At 36.4% G+C, this 20,297-nt stretch overlaps 1 protein-coding gene across 20 annotated transcripts in view; it reads left to right on the forward strand.

Moving 5' to 3' along the window:
• ADAM22 (ADAM metallopeptidase domain 22) overlaps window positions 1-20,297 on the forward strand; it is a 236,042-nt gene that overhangs the window by 121,262 nt on the left and 94,483 nt on the right. For all 20 annotated transcript variants that reach the window (XM_060632418.3, XM_060632400.3, XM_081795026.1 and 17 more), the window contains exon 4: window positions 277-343. In XM_060632418.3, the coding sequence (XP_060488401.1) occupies window positions 277-343 (67 nt within the window). The remainder of the gene's footprint in view (window positions 1-276; window positions 344-20,297) is intronic.

Consider the following 20,297-nt stretch of genomic DNA (forward strand, 5'->3'; position numbering starts at 1 on the left):
ATTGGGTGACAGGTGATTTAACCTCATATTTTTTTAGAAGTCCAGGTGTGTGTGTGTGTGTGTGTGTGTGTGTGTGTGTGTGTGAGAGAGAGAGAGAGAGAGAGAGAGAGAGAGAAAGTAGGAGAGGGGGAGGGATACAGAGAGACACCTATAAAGTTTTCTTTTTGTATTCAAATCTGAGTTAAAAATCAGAAAGCTGATATATGTAAACTTGGTGACTTTCAAGTGATTTACACTCTCAGGGTCCCTTTTAATCACCATTTCTATCTGTTACAGCGATTTGCTGTCCTCTGAATACGTAGAGAGACATGTTGAACACGGAGGGAAGACTGTGGAAGTTAAAGTAAGTAAGATTGTCTCCCTCTGGCGGAGATTTTTTGAAAATTGTTAAAATATTGATTATGATTTTAATTTTCAGTGAAACTTCTAATGTACAGTTTTGGGGTTTCTGTATTTCGGCATTTTTCAACTAAGTGTATCACCTGCTTGTGAATAAAACCTTTAGTTACCAGAGAAAGTGTTCTTAGTGTGCTATAGGAATTGTGGGAGTTATGTTTTATGGGATTAATACAAGAGTTGTGTGGGATTAATACAATGCAAGGGTTCTTATTTAGAATATGTCACAGAAAGTAATTCCTGAAATTTGCCTTTAAGTTAGCCCTGAGAACCAAAAGGTGAAATCTTGGGTCCAGGATAGGTATGTGACTTTGCATTCAGTTGGAAAAGACATTCCCCTGGTAAAATGATAAATTTATTTGGTCTTCAGGGTAGTCCCAGGAGGTTTTAAATCCCTGGAGAGAGATATCTCAGGATATTGTTCTTTTTTTTTTTTTTTTTTAAGTTTATTTATTTATTTTGAGAGAGAGAGACAGAGAAAGTGGGGGAGGGGGAGAGAGAGAGACAGAAAGAGAGAGAGAGAGAGAGAGAGAGAGAGAGAGAGAATCCGAAGCAGGCTCCATGCTGTCAGCATGGAGCCAGATGTGCAGCTTGAACTCACGAACCATGAGATCATGATCTGAGCCGAAATCAATAGTCAATCAAAAGTTGGACACTCAAGCAGCTGAGCCATCCAGGTGCCCCGGGATATTGATTCTTGTCAAGTAAGCTCTGAAGAGATATTCCTTGTAAATAAAATCCTCCTTCAGTTGCAGACATAGGCATGTGTATTTTTTTCCGGTCTACTGATGATGTAATCTGAGGGTATGTGAGACCAAATTCCACCCAAAGGTTTTTTTTAGGCTCATTTTTTTTTTAGGCTCATTTTGTAGTATTATAAGTTTTGGCTAAGTGTTTATTTTCTTTTGAAAAGAGTTCAGACTACCTATTTGCCTTGTCAGAATTATAATACCATTTATATATATTTTCTTTCTTTTTCTGAATATACATTTGATACAGACTCGTTTTAGAAAACTTACAAGTAGAGAAAAGTAAAAATAAAAATGAAAACTCACTAAAATTCATCACTGAGGTAAACTTTGTTTTAATTTTATTGTATTTTCTTTTAGTATTGTTTTGCTCTGTGCACATATTTATATTTTAATTTTTTGTATATTTGCTATCATATACATCTGCAGTATTGTATCTTGCTTTATAAGCAAAATTTCTATATCATGTATAGATACCTTTGATAAAGACTAAACACAAAATATGTTAATTTTTACAAGTGAACTAATTTATAATAATTATGCCAGTCCTTCCAGAAAGTTATTCTAAACTTGTTAAGGCTGACAAATGGAATGGTTGGTTGATTTATTTCACTGCCTTTCTGTAGAAAGGACGTAAGGATGCTTCCAGGCATGACACAGGAAAATGGTGCCATGTTGCTTATAGTTGAAAAAAATTACCTAGATTTAGAATCTCTGGGCTTTTATTCTCTTTCCCGTTGCTTGGCTTTACTTCCCTATTTTGTATGTTGCTTTTCTGAATGCAGAGTATTTGTTATTGTTAAATTAAAGAGGAAAAGAAACAGGCAGTTCACTATTTCTATTTATGCCTGTCAGTGGAATGATGAAATGCAAATATGAGCATGGAGGGCAGATCGAGCAAAGAGCCATCTGCTGTTGCTCCAGTAATGTCCCTTTTCAGGAAACTTGTACTTAATCAACAGAGCGTACTCCACTCTGAGATCATTAGGCTCCATGGGTATATATAACACTCAGAGCACTGACTTTCTGCACAATCTTTGCTGATTTTCCAGTCTGAGAATTTCATTTTCTTTGTTTGATGGTTGCCTAAACCCCAACCCTATTAAACCAGGGAAATAATAAAATCCAACCTTCATTTAAACCCTTGGGCCAGAAGACGTTTCTCCCTTTCAGAAAACCACTTGGATCTCACCCATCACCTCCATTTGTGTCTAGTCCCTTTAAAAACCTAACTCAAAATTCTCCTCTGGGTTTTTTCCAGAAACCACACTGAAAGCTCTGAATCCTGCCCCATCAATTCAGTCAGTAGCCAGTTATTTTCCTGCTGGTTCCCTCGTGTCTTGCCCTTTGTGCTTAGCTCATTGGGGTGTTTTTTTTTAACGTAATCTGTTCTCTTTTCTTTACTAATGACTCAGAATTTTCTTAAGCTTTTCTTTTCACTGTACATTATGAGTCAACTAAAATTGTAAAATTGTAACATTTTGTATTTCTTTTTCTTCTTTCTACTACCTTTTCAAAAAATTTTTTTTCTTATGTGCTGTACTAGTTTGCTAAGGCTCCCATAACAAAGTACCACAGAGTGGCTTAAACAACAGAAATGTATTTTCTTACAATTCTGGAGGCTGGAAGTTCAAGACCAAGGTGTCAAATGGGTTGGTTTCCTCTGAGGCTTGTAGATGGTGCCTTCTCCATACGGCTTTACGTGATTTTTCCTCTGTGTATATCTGTTCTCCAATTTCTTCTTCGTAAAAGGACATTCATCATGTTGGATTAGGGCCTGCTCTTAACAACCTTATTTTAGCTTAATTACTTCTTTGAAGACTATCTTTACAGTCTGAAATAGTAGGGAGTTAGGACTTCAACATAAGAATTTCAGGGGAATACAATTAAGCCCATAACACCTTTCCTAAGAGCTCTATTTGGTTTGGTTTTGTTTTTAAATTGGCTTTGCTCTTGGAAGTGAAATAAATGAAGGGTATGAAATCAAGACAAAACTCTACTTCTTTAAAAAAACTTTTTAAACGTTTTTATTTATTTTTTAAGAGACAGAGCATGAGTGGGGAAGGGGCAGAGAGAGAGGGAGACCCAGAATCCGAAGCAGGCTCCAGGCTCCAAGCTGTCCGCACAGAGCCTGATGCAGGGCTCGAACCCACAAACTGCGAGATCATGACCTGAGCCGAAGTCGGATGCTCAACCGACTGAGCCAACTGGGTGCCCCAAAACTCTACTTTTTTGATGACATAAAACCAAATTCATTTATGCCAGATTTAAGCAATGAGTAGACATCAATCTGATAAATGACTGCTCACGTATCATGGAACCTTTATTTGTGAGATTCAGGTACAATGCATTTATTTAAGTGTGTGAGTATGACTGTGGGAAAGGAATATATTTGCATGGAAAAGTACATAATAGCTACTTTGGCAAATCTTTTAGATTGCGATTATATTTTTCAAACCTTTTTTTTCCAAACATTTTTTTTTTCTAATATATAACACTGGCACAGAAATTACTAAGGTGAATACTCCATAACCACTATTCAATTCAAGAAATGGAGCTTGACCAGCTCTTCTGTGTGATACTTCCCAAAGCTGAGCTCCTCCTGCCTCCACTTAGAGACTTGTAAATACTATTGCGACTTTTCTGGTTTTATTTATTGTTTTATTACCCAAGCATGTATCCCTGTAGTTTAATTTTGCCTAAGTTTTTTAAATGATTTTTTTTTTAATTTTTATTTTTAACGTTTATTTATTTTTGAGACAGAGAGAGACAGAGCATGAACGGGGGAGGGGCAGAGAGAGAGGGAGACACAGAATCGGAAACAGGCTCCAGGCTCTGAGCTGTCAGCACAGAGTCCGACGCGGGGCTCGAACCCACGGACAGTGAGATCGTGACCTGAGCCGAAGTCGGCCGCTTAACCGACTGAGCCACCCAGGTGCCCCTAAATGATTTTTAAAAAGTCTCTTTTAATCCATTGGTTTCCCCATATCTTTCTCTTTTTACAACAAATTTGTTTCTTCCACAGATACATTGTTGATCTTGTGTGTTTTCTCACAGTCTGGATTTTGCTGTTGACTGCAATTTTATATTTAGAGTAAAATGAAATATGTGTCAGTGATCTTTCCTTAAGATAGTAATGTGTATTGTCTGCAAAGACATTCTATGCCTTGTCAAAGGTGGTTTTATTCTGGTCAGATAGATACAGAATCCTGATTTTAAAGTTTTTTAAAAAACTTTCTTCAAAGGTTACAAAGATAAAGGCTTTAAGCAGAAAAAAAATATTTTTGTACCTTTAATAAGACATATTAATCTCATCTTTCACTTAAATTTATTTCCATTTCATTTAAAAATTAAATTCTAAATTTGCCCCTTAGCTTAGAGAGAACTTTTATGTGTTTAATATGAACTCTTAAAAGAATTTTAAGGGGCGCCTGGGTGGCTCAGTTGGTTGAGGGTCCTCCTTCAGCTCAGGTCATGATCTCACAGCTTGTGGGTTTGAGCCCTGCATCAGACTCTGTGCTGATGGCTCAGAGCCTGGAGTCTGCTTCAGATTCTGTCTCCCTCTCTCTCTGCCCTTCCCCCACTCATGCTCTGCCTCTCTCTGTCTCAAAAATAAATAAAAAACATTTAAAAAGAATTTTAACAGTAAGCTTCAACTGATCAGAGTATCTTGGGAACAAAATCTTTTCATTTTGACTGTGAAGAACTGTAGATCTAGATTCTTGAGACAAAGTAAATTAGGATTGATGAGCAGCAGCAAATGAGTGTAAACTGTGCAGCTCACTGTTTTATTGTTAGCTAGCTTTTTTGTCTTGAAAGCTGCCAATAATCAGCTTAATTGGTTTCCAGTTATATAGACTCTGGTTAATCAGTGTTATAATACTAATAATCATTGTATTTATTGCTTGTGATGTGACAGGCACATGAACTTCTATGTATTTGGTGTTCAAAATGACCTGTGATTATAAATATGATTATTATGACACTTGACAGGAAACTGAGGTATATAGAGGTTATGTAACTTGCTGAAATCAACACAGTGAAAAGTAGTAGAGCCACAATTGAAATCTAGGTTATTTAACTCCCGAGCTAACTCTTACACCATATTATCTACCATATATTCTGTATTATGTAAGAGAGGATAGCCATGAAAACTGAAATGTATTTAATTTGGACTGATTTTATACATACCTAATTCATTTTGGAGGTACCTAATGACTCCTTTATAGTCTTATCCTTAACCTGAAGTGGTGGTCTACTCAAAGACCTTTTAGGTATTTCTCTCAAATTTGGTTGTGTGTTAGGGTAGTTTTTCAGTTATGTCATTTGCCTTGTGCAACATATGGTAAAGACACATCTAGTACAAAGCCTGTTTTACTTATCACATCTCAGGAAAATCACCATAGTAGGAATTTTGGATCATCAGGAAAGGAATGGTTCAATTCTTTATATCTATCAAGAATATATATAGATGTGGAATGGGGCAGATTTCCTTTGGGTGAAAAAGAATAGTTATCTTGGTAGAGATATGATTTATTGTATTTATTACCTATGAAAGACCATGACCAGTCATCAGTATCATTTGTTATAACAATATTTTTTTTGGTTAGATTTTTTGATGTCTTATAAGCAAAAGTAATAGCTGCTAAGTATCTAATTAGCTCAAATTATTTCTAATCTACTGTATATGAGCACTCCCAGCTTGTCTTTGGATCAGGATCCTAATGGCTGTGTACAGAATGCTCATTATACAGCCTTGACTTTGTCAATCAACTGGTTACTGTCCATCATTTAATTGAATTGAGGGCACTCAAGGATCATTGTCTCAGTTAATACCCATAGTGGCAGTAAAAAGATAGTAAGAAAGCAGAGGAGTGTGGGTCAAGGTTGAGTATACAAATGGGTAAAGGAATTGCTGTGTGTTGGGGTGCAGGTGCCAGAGGAAAAAGTGTTTACCTGAGGGCAGGAAAGGTTATTGTGACTTGAGGAAACCTTTTACTGTAAAAGAATGATGGTGTAATTCTCATTAAAAATACTTCCTAAGGAGGGCCTTAGTTGGTTGAGTGTCAGACTCTTGATTTCAGCTCAGGTCATGATCCCCGAGTTGCAGGATCAAGCCCTGTGTTGAACTCTGCACTTAGCGTGGAGCTTCTTTGGGATTCTCTCTCTTTCCCTCTGCCCCTCTGCCCTGCTCTTTCTCCCTTTTTCTTTAAAAGAAAATTTTAAAAATAAATAAAATACTTTCTAAGAAAATTGAAATGGCTAATGTTACTTCTGGAAATAGAATATCAGTAAAGTTTATATAGAGGCAAGGAGAAAGCCTGAGTTTTTCTACCATAGTTTTTCTCCTGCTGTTCACATCATCTTAGCTCCCTGGGGTTGAAGCTCCATGAAAGATTAACAGCATAGAGTGGTACCATCTACCAGCAGATACCTGTGCTACAGGCAGAATCTCTAGATTCCTTTTGCACTCATTTTTATAAGTCAATTTCTAGCTCATTCTTCTTTCATAAAGAAGAGATTAACTTGTTTTTTAATCCTGCCTTTAATCTTTTTGTTTTCCACAATGAATGTGTCAAAGATAGGAAAAAAGCTTCTAGTGGAGAATAGCTTTAAGAGATCACTTAGAAAATATTAAATGTGATGACCATCAGGGCAACATATACCTTCCTGGCTTATGCTAACTTTGTAGTTCCTTTAAGCCTGAATGGTATCCATAAAAAATTCCTGGTTATTTTGAATTATTTTCAAGCTTTCTCATGTTTCATTTTCTGATTTCTCCACAATGAACATAATGTTCGACACTTGAATAGTTTAAAAAGCCTATAATGTATTAAATAAATGTTTCTTAAGATATCTTTTAACTTGTTTTGTTTGCAAAAAACTACCCCCCCAAATAATTATGTGTTGCTATAAAATATTGCGGACTGCTTTCTTAAGTAAAAAATGTTCTCAGTTTGTCATTAGTAGCAGGATTTAGTCTACTTAAAATATAGATTATAGTTCAGTGGCTGCATTCTGCTTCTACTTTTTATTTTAATGACAAAAGCTTAACATATCCTTTTATGAGAGAGATTTTTCTTGAATTCATTGCATGCAATTGAGTAGTGCGTAAATGCTTGAACTATTTATTTTTTGGCCATGGGAACACAAAAATTGCTATTTAACTGCCAAAGTGTCACTATATATATTTATTGCAGCAGAAAAGATGAACAAAGGGGTTAATCTGTTTTTGCTTATTCTGAGTATCAAGTTTCCTTATTGATTCTCAAAACTGCATTACTGTTCAGGATCCTGGTTCTTTCTATAGAAGGAAGAAGAAAGAGTAAGCGATTAAGAAGAAAAGGAAAACCAGGTTTGGATGTGCAGTAAATTTTGCTGCATGCATTAGTACAGGGCCCTCTATACCATTGCTTCAGTGATGAATCTTCTGAAATGGAGACTTGTGTTTTTTTCAAGTAGCTTTTAGGTGATCTCTTTGTTTTGAGGCTGTCTTTGACATGAAATGCAAGCAACAGCCACTGTTGCCAAGTGATCTACACAAAAGCTTTTTACAATGTTGTTTTCCATTTTTGTTTTTGTTTTTTTAGGAGGACAACTCAACAACAGCATTTCCCTTCCAAAATGTGTCTGTTTACAACTTTCCTTCACATTTGAGGGACATGCTTTCTATCTTGAATTCTCACTACAGTAGCTTTTTCGGAGCTTCTTGGATAAGGGAGTAATACTTAGTTACCTAGACGGTAATTAAGTCACATGATCTGGGAAGATGCTTTTAGAGAGGATTTTTTTTTTAATGGATCTATTTATAGAAGTTTTCATGTAAGCTCTTAGTTGTATCACCTTTAATTTCAAATACAAGGTTCAGGCATTTCCCCTGGCTCTGTGGAAATGGAGAAGGCCTTTATCTAGTAAAGTAACTCGGTGATGTGCATTTTAAGGATGGCCGAGGGGCAGACTATCAATCAAAGACCCTTAGTTGGTCCTTTGGGGGGTTCCTGCTGCCATGGTAACTGGGATTATTTTTAAAAAAACAGTTCTATTAAGATACAGTTCACTTACTATAAACTGAAGTGGTTTTTGGTCTCAATTTTGTCTGTTAGGGAGGTTTTTTTTGTTTTTGTTTTTTTAACCAAGTGTGTGTAAATAGAGTTGATTAAAATTATTACAAACAATTTAGTGAAGCATTGATAGTATGTTTGGCAGATGCAGCTACCCATATGTCAGAATCTGTATTTATGTTCTTGTTGCTAGATTTTCTGGGAGATTTAGGCTAAGGACTTTTCACCACTGAGTCAAAACTCTGTGAGCAAAACCCTAGGTACAGGATGAAGGTCAATTTCAGGGACAGGTGTTACAGGTTGTGCAGGTACCTGACACAGGTTCTCTTTACCAGGGGGGAGATTTTCATATGTCATATATATAGACGTGATAACTTTTTACACTAATGAACACCAAGTTCAGGGGTGCCTGGGTGGCTTAGTCAGTTAAGCATCCAACTCTTGATTTCGGCTCAGTTCATGATCTCACACTTCATGAGTTTGAGCCCCACATTGGGCTGTCTGCTATCATCACAGAGCCTGTTTCAGATCCTCTTTTCGTCCTCTCTCTGTCCCTCCCCTGCTTGCTCTCTGTCTCAAAATAAACTTAAAATTTTTTAAAAAATAATAAAATAAAATAAAAACCAAGTTCACCACAAATACACAATTAAAAAATTTTTTTTAATTTATTTTGAGAGAGAGAGAAAGAGAGAGAGCACATGTGCATGCAAGCAGGATGGGGTCAGGGTAGAGAGAGGAAGAGAGAGAATCCTAAGCAGGCTCCATGCTCAGTGCAGTCCCACATGGGGCTTGATCTCACGACCGTGAGAGCACGACCTGAGCCAACCACAAGAGTTGCACACTCAGCCGACTGAGCACCCAGGCAACCCACAAATATGTGATTTTTAAAATTAGATGACTTTAAGAAATTTCTTCTCCGTTGTCTGAGACAGTTTAGCCATGATGTAACATCAGTCTGACTAGTAGTAAAACCTGAATGACTTTTAAAGAATTATTGGTCTACATATTTTTGTTATGCATGAATATTTAGTTACCAGATGTATTTTATTATATTTAATGATTTCACTAGCCTATAACTGCTGACATAGCTAATTTTTTTTAAACCTGAGGATATAAGAATCCTCCAAGAATGAGATCTAGACTTTCTGCAAAATATGTATATAAGTAAGGTTAATCTTCCAGCAATTTAATAAGAAGTTATTGAATTGAATAATAATGGGGGCTGGTAGTGGTATTCAATTCTAGGATCTCCTGGTTTAGAAATGATTCTGTAACTGCAACTAGAGACAGCACAGGGAAACCTTGTGCTTCTGGTCCAGAGTTGAGCTGTTGCTCATTTTTAAATATTTTAATCTTCAAATAGTGAATTATATTGAAATGACGACTCCTTAATTTTCCCTGTTACTAGTGCAAGAACCATATATCCTCATATAAGTATTTTAAATTGTGAACAAAAGTATAGCTGGAAAAGCCATCTATTTGATGGCTAGTGTTTGTGAATCCTAGTCAGCTGGCTTTGTTGATTGATAATTACCATGTGTTGCTTTCCTGTATAAAGTCTATGTGTTCATTGCTATCTGCAGGACTCAATCTTTCTTCATGGCAAATTACTGCTGCCAGTGGTTTTAATGTTAGCTGCTTGCAAGAGTTAACCAATTCTCCTTAAAAGCCAAACTCATTTTGCTTCCTTAAGGCTATTGGTAGCATGTTCTTTCCAGCTAACTGTACTCACCTTAATGGAATTGAAAAATAAAATCCCTAGCTGTGCTTCTGTTTTATATCATTCTCAAAATTCTGCATTTTTGCAAATGAATAATTATTACCCCATGGATGCTCATTTTACCATCAGGGATTTTTTGTTTTATGCGATCTGTACCTCTTTGAATCATACTGATATTCTGATGGGATCAATACTGGTAACTGGACTGAGGAATAATAAGATTAGAAGTACTGGTGGCAGTTGAAGAGATAGCAGATGGTGGTGTGGTACTAACTATGTGCTGGATACTAGTCTAATAAAAATTTCACATACGCTAAGTTATGTATCCTCCAATAGTACCATTGTTATCCTCATTTTGCAGCGAAGAAACAAAGACACAGAAAGTTTAATAACTAACTTGCCCAAGAATTTAAATCCAAGTAGTCTGGTGCCAGAATTCCTACTATTTTCCACTATAGTCTACTTTCTGTATGGAAACAAATAATAACAGAGGAATCAGAATACAAATATTTAAGTTATAACACTTCAGTTTACCATTTGCAATTAACTCTCCATTGGCACTTGTTTTAGTAAGCCATATAGTGAAGATGTAATCATTTGGTTTAGGTGAATTTCAATTATTCTAAATATAAAATTTCTATTCTAAAGAAAACCAAATGTCTTCTAAGGAAGCCCTGTTTTTTTAGCCATTTTCCCTTGGGGTTTATTTACTTATTAAAAACAATTTTTTTTAGTGTTTATTCATTTTTAAGAGACAGAGCGTGAGTGAGGGAGGAACAGAGAGAGAGGGAGACACAGAATCCAAAGTAGTTTCCTGGCTCTGAGCTGTCAGCACGGAGCCCGACACGGGGCTCAAACTCAAGAGCCATGAGATCGTGACTTGAGCCAAAGTCAGATGCATAACCTACTGAGCAAACCAGGTGCCCCATTCTCTTGAGATTTATTTTTAACTATTCTTTGTTCTCCATAGAGGTTAGACTACCATTCAGTATAGGAATTTGCCAAGGCTGCTAAATTATAACCCTTTGAAATATGTTACTGTCTTGCACATGGCAAACACATGGCTGGGTTCTTATGCCCATCTTATGCCTATGTGTAAATTTATTTGCATCTGGAGGAAATGTGAAGTTCTATGGACAAGAGTAACTAAGCCGAAACATATCATCATCGTGCCAAGAGACTAGAAGATATTTGATTATATTTCTGCCAGCCTGCTTCAAAATACCCATTCCCTTTTCTTTCCCCATGTGTGTGCACCCCCCCCCCCCCCCGGAAGAGTTAAAGAACTACACAAATTTAATTTAAAAATTCTAAAGTGTTTGTTTCTTCCTTACATGTGATATTTATTCTGGGTATGTTTCCTAACTTTATTTTTTAGCCACAGCTAGTCTCTATTTTAGTATTCTTTTGATGAGCTGGACAGTGTGTGCATTTTTCCCTTGGCAAGCTTATGCAGACATATGCTCCTCTGCCATCTTGTAATCAGTGTGGTTTCAGGAAGGTCTCACATTTCACGATTTGGTTCTCTTTGCATTATAGGAAGAAATTCTTTGGGGATTAAGTAAATTTTCCTTTCCCTTGGGACTAAAGCAGGGTTGCTGTAGGTCCATCATCATGTATAATGCATCAGCTACCTTAATGGCATTGTTAAGATTGCAAGTAGTCTTAACTTTGTAGCCTGAAGAAAATATATTGGCCCATTACCAGTTTATACAGGTCAGGTATCTTAGGGCTAGGAGCAGGGAGAAATGAAAAGTGACAGCTGGTATCAGTGTGAGTTCTATTTCAAAGCTCTGTTTGTAACCAGTTTGAGTAGAAAGTCCTATTTCTTTTCTTTCTAGTGTAATATTTTTTCCAATTAAGTCCCTAAATAATTATTTCATCTGTTAATATTCAAAGTGTTATCCATAAACTTAAAAAGACATGTTCAGCCGTAAGTTAAAATTAAAAGTAGCACTAACTAATGGTATTTCTATGTTTAGAACCAATTAACTATTTTGTAATAGAATGTTGTTCCTTCTAACTCTAATCATAGAGTTAATTTTTCATTATATAATGTCTTATATAAATCTACTGTTGCATTTTTTTTTGAATTTAGAGTGAACAATTACTAGAGTAATTATGGTTGAACAGGAAGTTGTGGAAATGTTTTTGACAAGTTTGAAACTGGTTTGAAGCAAAAAAAAAAATCATAGATTATTCCCTGTGTTGTCCTAGTGTTATTTTCTTACTCATTTATAAAAAATGCTTATTTTCCAGTGAATAAGTGGCCACTGTAAAAATAAGAACAGGTAATAATGACCAGAGAATAAGTACCTTAGCTTTGAGTGGTATGAGCCATTTTGGAGGGGTAATTGATCAGGGCTCCTTTTGATGTTTTATCATAACAGCCTTTTTGTTGCATGTAAGAGTTAGAATGGGAGGTAGATCCAAGTGGACCTGATTATCCCTATGGGAAACTTCTGAAAACTTACCCATGTGGAGTTTAAGGAACTATGAAAGGTGACATTAGAGATTTATGACAGTGGGAAAAAACCTAAATTCTCAGATACCCTGTTTGTGTTCTCACTTCTCCTTCTTTCAATAGATATATATTGAGTGCTTGCCATCAGCTTAGGGATGTAGCTATGAATAGTATGATACACTTCTCTCTCTCAACACTTACAGTTCAGTGGGGATGACAGGCATAATGAAAATAACTACCAAAAGAGCTTTTCAAATGGCAGTTATGAAAGTGCTGTAAAGGGAATTAAGTCCACGTCCCGAAAGCATTTTATGGGAGACCTCATCTAGTCTGCTTGGTTAGGAAAGCCTTCCTTAAGGAAATGATATGAATTCTGAAGTTTGAAAAATAAGTAACAGGCAGGTAAAAAGCGAGAGGAACAGCTTTGCAGGCAGTGAAATTAGCATGTGTAAGGATCCAGAGGCCCTGATGCAGGATCTTGGTGCCTTAGAGAAACTGAAAGAAACCAGAGAGAGTGGATAGAGCAGGAGGTGGTACAAGAAGGGATGGGATCAAAGCAGGAGTATGATCTGTGACCAGAGCCTCAACTCAAAGAAATCAGGTATGACCTACAAGAATTGGACCAATCCTGCCTTTGGGTTTACACATTGATTTTTCTCTTTTCTCAATATTCTCGAAAATCTGGAAGAGTACTTTTAACTGTCTCTGGAAAGCAGAATAGTGGCTTTGGTAATTCTGAGTGGGGTCAGTAGACATTCCACATGGCAATTAGATTTTTGTGCAGAGTAAGCGCTATCTTCTTGAGCTTTTTCATGCTCCTTTTCTGATTAAAAAACAATTTTTTTTTCAATTTTTCTTGAGTAGTGTTAACAGATATAATTAAGCACTTCTTTTGTTTCGAAGTCCAGAACAGGTCTGTAGTTTGGAAGCAGTAAAGCTTAAAGACTGACAGTATCATTAAGGCTAGACAGTCTTGAATTTAGTTCAAGAATTAGTCTATGAATTTAGATTCATATCCTGACTCTGCCAGTTTGTATTTGTAGGACCTTGGACAGTCCTTATTCCTTCTTTGTTCATTTTCCTCGTCTATGAAATGAGTAAGACAAACATGTAGCCCAGAGCTTTGGGTAGAGAAAGTGCTCCATAAATATCAGTTTTGATATTATTATTAAGGTAGAGTGACAGTTTGTAAAGAATTTCTAGCTAGGCCTTTGGTGGCTTCTGCCCATTCTTCCTGCCGGTTTCTGATCCTACTCAGGGCACAGGAGGCACTGCCGTATCAACAAAAGCTATCCTTCACACTCTGCTTCACAATAAAACAATCATCTGTGCCTCTAGACTGTACATTCCGTGAGAAGTTACTCCAAGAGTAAGTTCATGTGGAAACTTGTAGTGTGTACCTAGCCTTCAGCATGTTGTGTGCCTAGAAGACAATAAATATCTGTTGAACAAAAAAAATAAGTGAATGAATTAAGCCCATCGTTAGGAAATAGGGTAGTTGCTCCTATTCACCCAACACTGTGTGGGGCGAAGTCCAGTTTGGACAGGTGTGAGAGATCCTGTTTCTCCCCCTGCCATAAAAGGATGCAGTAACTATAAACAGGAATACCAAGAACCAGATTGTGAGCCTCACATCTGTTCACCTAGTGCTAAGTTCGTCACCTGTGCTGAGGCTCACATCCACACGTGTTTCCTTTCCAAAGTATTTTAGAGCCACTTCTAAGTCAATTTTAAATTGAAAATCATAAGCTATCAGCAGCTGACCTGTGATATAAATTCCTATAATTTTGAAATACTTAAAACATTAAAAATTGCATATATTATAACATATCCATGTATACACTTAACATGTTAGTATTTTGCTATATTTGTTTCAAATCTTCTCAAGGTTTTTAAAATTGAATTCTATATTGTTGTGTCTCCTATTTTATTTCCATTTGTTTATGCTTTTACTCTTTTACTTGATCAATCCTGAAACTTTTTTTAAAACATTTTTTCAAAGAATCAGCTTTACTTTTGTTATTAATGTTTACTGCTTTTACTTTAAAAGCACTTCTCTTTGTTCTTTTCATAACTCATTGAGTTAAATGTTTAGCTGATTCATTATCAATCCTATTTTCTGTAAGCATCTAGGAATGTAAAATTTACTCTTAAGTACTATTTTAGCAGTATTCATGAAGTTCTGATACCTACATTTTTTTGTTGTCCATATACATTTTTTCCGTAATTTATAACCATGACTTTTTAAAAAAATGTATTTATTTACTTATTTAAAGAGAGAGCACACACAAGCAGGGGAGGGGCAGAGAGAGAGAGGTAGAGAGATAATACCAAGCAGTCTCTGCACGGTCAGTGCAGAGCCCGAGGTGAGGCTCAATCTCACAAATGCATAGATCATGACTTGAGCCGAAATTAAGAGTTGGAATGCTTAACTGACTGAGCCACCCAGGTGCCCCTATACCATGACTTTTATATGACTCACAAATTATTTATTTATTTATTTATTTATTATTTTTATTTTTAATTTATTCTCAAGTTAGCTAACATACAGTGTAGTCTTGGCTTCAGTGGTAGATTCCTGTGATTTATCACTTACATACATCACCCAGTGCTCATCCCAACAAGTGCCCTCAATGCCCATCACTCATTTCCCCACACCCCCAGCCCCCACACCCATCAACCTTCAGTTGACTCAGAAATTATTTAGATTTTAGAAACAATTTTTAAATTGTTTAAAAATTTTGTATTAAACATTAAAAACATTTCCAAATCTTATGTTATTGTTTTTCAATTTTATTGCTTTATGCTAAGTGCTGTATATAAGATACTGAATTTTTGGAAGTTGGCCTGGTATTTAAAAGAAAAAAGTTGGTAATCTTTGATTTTTTAAAAGTAAATTACAAAAACAAACAAAAAACAATAATAAAAAATAGATTACAAATCATAGATACCATGTAATTCAACTCCCACTTTCATTTTACAAGAAAATAAGCAACAAAAACATGGCAAATGACCAACCTGTGTCCACAGAAACAGTTGCTGGGGGAAAAACAAAAAACAACAACACTTACTTTTCCAAACTTAATTTCACTTTTCATCAGATACAGCCTTAAATATACCAGTTTGTCTCTCTGAAGGACATTGCTTAAGAAGTTCCTCCTTACAAAGTCAGTTTTTTGTATGTGCATTTAAATCCTCCCTGAGCTAATTCACAATCATCCAGGGAGGGAATGCTGAATGCTGGTGTTGAGTTCTTGAGCTCAAGTGTTTGAGACTCAAGGTATAAGAGGGAAAAAGGATGCTGCTTATCCTTACTTCTTCAGAAAAGGAGTAGAGGGAGAATGATAGAATGGAAATGAAAATAAAGGAGGATAAATTCATGGTAGAAGTGAGGGAAAAAAGTCCTTTTTCTCCTTACCCCAGACCCTCATTTTTCTTAGGGGGGGGGGGGGAGAAAAAGGACAAGAAAACAACAACAAAAGTCTTCTTTTCAGATGTAACATAATCTTTTTCTTCATTTTAGGGATGCCACATATGCTTTCTTTTTGCAGAACTATCTCCTAATCAGTTATATTTCTCAATGTTAATGTTCAGACATCAACTACAGAATAAAGTTTTAGATAATATACATCTCTTATGCTAAAAAATTCATATAGAGCAATTGATTTAAACTTCTGTTATTTTAAAAAGATACAATGATGTAATAATTTCCTGGAAAGAGTTATAATTTCATGAGTTTGTAATTATATAGTCACTGTATGTGGTCCACATTGATTTTCCATTCTCCCAATTTAGAAGTGCATCTCACAGTACCTGATAAGTACCCTGTCTGTATTACAGTAATTTGTTGCAGAGGAGCACTTTGTGGGAACTGAATATTTTTTTAGCAGTCTAAGAAGACATTGTTATATTGATGAGTGTCATAATTACCTGACAGCTGAAAAATAATTTCTCTTGCCTATTTTCTGGTTAAAAATAAGCAATTTGGGAAGCTCTGTTTGACTTAATAAGGGAACTGAAGGTCAGATTTACCATATTATTTGTGTAAAAATAATGGCGAGCATTTTTAAATGAAGTTATGGGAAACTAGAATGGCTGGCTAGAGGTAATTAGGATACATTTTAATCTTATTAAATGAATGAAGCTGGACGCCTCCAGTTTATTCCATTGAGCCAATCTTCTTAGAAGCAAAATCCCTGGATTTAGAAATCTAAACATTCACTTGATGAGAAGTTGTACTGTGTTGAATAGTGAGTGTACCTTCAAAATTCATGTGCCTGTTATCTGTGAATGTGACCTTTTTTCTCAAATAGGATCTTTTCAGATTATAATCAAATTACAAAGAGGTCCATAATCACATTGCTGGTGTCCTTATAAGAGGGAAGTTTAGGGGCCCCTGGGTGGCTCAATCTGTTAAGTCTTGGACTTCAGTTCAGGTTCAGTTTGTGGGTTCGAGACCCACATCAGTCTCTGGGCTGAGAGTGCAGAGCCTGCTTGGGATTCTCTCTCTCTCCCTCTGTCTCTGCCCCCCCCCCCCCGCCCTTGTGCTTTCTCTCTCTTAAAAATAAATAAATAAAAACTTAAATAAATTAAAAAAAAAAAGAGGGAAACTTAGAGACATAAACACACAAGGAAAACACAATGTGAAGACAACGCAGAGGCTGGAGGATGTGTGTACGAGTCAGGGAACATAGAGGATTCTTGGCAACCACAGGAACTTAGGGAGAAACAAGGGGGATTCTTTCCAAGGGTCTTCAGAAGGAGCATGGCTCTGCTAACACCTTGATTTCAGACTCCTAGCCTCCAGTGCTGTGAGAGTATACATTTCCATTTTAAGTCACCCAGGTAATTTGGTAATTTGTTATGGCCAACCTGGGAAACTAATACAGAAGGCATTTTGATCATAACTAATGTAAAAACATTTAGAATATGTGCTGGAGGTGCCTGGACCAATATCCAAGAGGAGAAAGAACTAAGTCTGTACATTTTGGAAATGCATTGCATCGCAAAAGACTACCAATTGTTCACTTAGGGTACTTGTGAGCTGGAACTCCTGGGAACTTATCATAGTTTTCATACTTTATTTTCCTTAACTGACATTACCCAGGGGAAATCAGTATAAGGAAAGACTCCTGCACAACGATAAAAATAGATTTTAAGTTCACTAGGTCCCTAGTGGGATTTTTTTTTTTTTAAACCTGAGAGCTCGTAAGAAAGTTATGGCCCTCATTTTCTGTGATGTTCACTACCTTCCAATAAGACTCTTTCCTTATCACCTTTATTTATATCCAGTGACTTTCTAGTTCTCTTTTTTCCTTTCTTGTAGTAACTTTTGCTACAATAATATACATCTTTTTCTCTTTAACATGGAACCATGTTAAAGAGAACCATTACATGGTTCTTTAACAGGAACCATGTAATCTTTAAATGAAATAATTCTCTTTTTTTGCCAGCTAGATTTATCTATTAGTTTTTAAAATGTTTTTTGATTAATGATGTTGCTGCAAAATCCTAGTGCTTATCAGTGAATATTAAAACAGTGCACAAATTTTGAATGACCCATTAGCTCCAACCATTAGGTTGGAGTAAGCCTGTAATTTGGTTGCTGCTTAGATAACCATACCATGGAATAGGGTGGCAAGCACAAATATCCAAAGGTATCAACCAGTAGTATAAATGAGAGAGTGGCTAGCTGTGATAAAATGGGCAATGTGTGCCTTTTTCATCTTCAGCTGATTTTTGTCCTACAGGAAGATGGAAGTATGGGACTAAGGCTCACTGTTAGCAAATCTCCTAACCTTCAGAGAAAGATGGAAATCCCAATTTCCAGAACTCTGAAGGTCTGAGATTTTATCCTACTTTCAGTTTAACAAGTTAGCCTGCTGCAATTTCATCTGTGTTAGCAAAAGAGAGGAGATCCCGGGTCAGAGACAAAGGACTTTATATCTCATAGCAATAGCAATAGCCGGAACATCAACATTTTCTTTTATTTGTGTCTTGAGCCTTAATTCCCAGGGGCTAACAGAGGGACTGGGTGACACCTGCACACATGGTGTGTCATGTTACTAGAGAGAAATTCTGAATTTAGGAAACCTAGATCTTTTATAATAGGAAGCAGGGGCACCTGGGTGGCTCAATCAGTTAAGTGTCCGACTTCAGCTCAGGTCATGATCTCACAGTTCGTGGGTTTGAGCCCTGTGTCGGGCTCTGTTCTGACAGCTCAGAGCCTGGAGCCTGCTTTTGATTCTGTCTCTCTCTCTCTCTCTGCCCCTCCCTTGCTCACGCTCTGTCTTTCTCTGTCTCTCAAAAATAAGTAAATATAAAAAAAAATAGGAAGTAAACATGTTTAGCTTTTTGCTCTAGAGGGAGATATCTCTATCTTTCAAGGCCGTCCATTATATGAACATCCTTGAAAGGATAGTCCAGAACAATCACAGAAAACAAAGGGTCCTAGATTTTTATTATAGCAAAGTGTTATTGACTAATCTTTTAGAATTTGTTTCCATGGGTTATTTAAAAAAATTTTTTTAACGTTTATTTATTTTTGAGACAGAGACAGAGCATGAACAGGGGAGGGTCAGAGAGAGAGGGAGACACAGAATCTGAAACGGGCTCCGGGCTCTGAGCTGTCAGCACAGAGCCCGATGCGGGGCTCGAACTCACAGACCGTGAGATCATGACCTGAGCCGAAGTCGGCCGCTTAACCGACTGAGCCACCCAGGCGCCCCTGGAATTTATGTCCATGGGTTATTTTAAAAAATATATTTTTAACCAGTCACCTAAATTAAGCTGATTACATAAGGGTGTTAAAAAAATCTTTTGAAAACTTATAGTGTGAGTGAAGTTAAAGCCTAGGAAGTATTCACTTATACTATTCATCCTAGAGTTATATTTCATAGCCCAGCAAACTAACAAAACAAATTATGGAGATCATTATAGGATTGCCAGTCTTTTAATTTTCACTGTATAGGAAACAACCTTTCATATTAAATTCTATTTGCTATTGTCACCAATTCACAGAAAATGAGTATGACAACTAATGCAGTATAGTACCCTGGGCTAGGGATCCTGGAACAGAAAGAGGAAATTAGTGGAAACACTGGTAAAATCTCAGTGCTCAAAGTCTATTAAATAGTAATGTACTGAGGTCAATTTCTTAGTTTTTACAAATGTACTCAGGTAATGTAAGATGTTAACCGTGGGAGAAACTGGGTGATTAGGTATTCTAGAACTCTGTGCACCATCTTTGCAACTTTTTTGTGTCTAAAATTACCCTGAAAATAAAGATTTTTTAAAAAATTTAAAAATGCTTAAGTTTAATAATCAAAGGGAAGGAATGGACTAATCTCAAAACAACGGGAAGTTATATAAAAATTAAGTACATTTAGCTTTATGAAAAACTGACAACATTGTAATTATTTTTCTCATTTTGGCATGAACTGGTAGAGATTTTGACCTGCATTAGTATAGAACCATGGATTATTGGCATTTGGGAACCACCATGTGGTAGTGTTCTTTAATTTTTAACTTACTGTAAAATTAGATGAGATTATCTTTCTCTACACTTTTCTTTGAGAGCCTGTAGAATCAAATACTCTTATACTTTGTACCTGAAGAGGTGTTTAGCCTATGTCATTTCTGCGAATCTGCTCTGATTCTTTGTAATCCCAAATTATGAATTTTAATCCAGGTGGGTTGGTAGATCCTCTCCAACATAATAAGATTTTGCTTTTCTAGGAATTTCCTTGATGCAGATGGCACTAGGGAGATGTGGTATACTCCTGACTGAATAATGACTGAAAGCACCATTTGTCACCATTGGGAGGGAGGGTAAAGGTAAGAAAAGGGTGGGTTCCTCATGTTGATACTACTCAAGAGGAAATTGGAAATAGGTTATTGTAGGCAAG

The sequence above is a fragment of the Panthera onca genome, chromosome A2 (genome assembly GCF_046562875.1).
Source record: "Panthera onca isolate mPanOnc1 chromosome A2, mPanOnc1 haplotype 2, whole genome shotgun sequence".
Lineage (NCBI taxonomy): Eukaryota > Metazoa > Chordata > Mammalia > Carnivora > Felidae > Panthera > Panthera onca.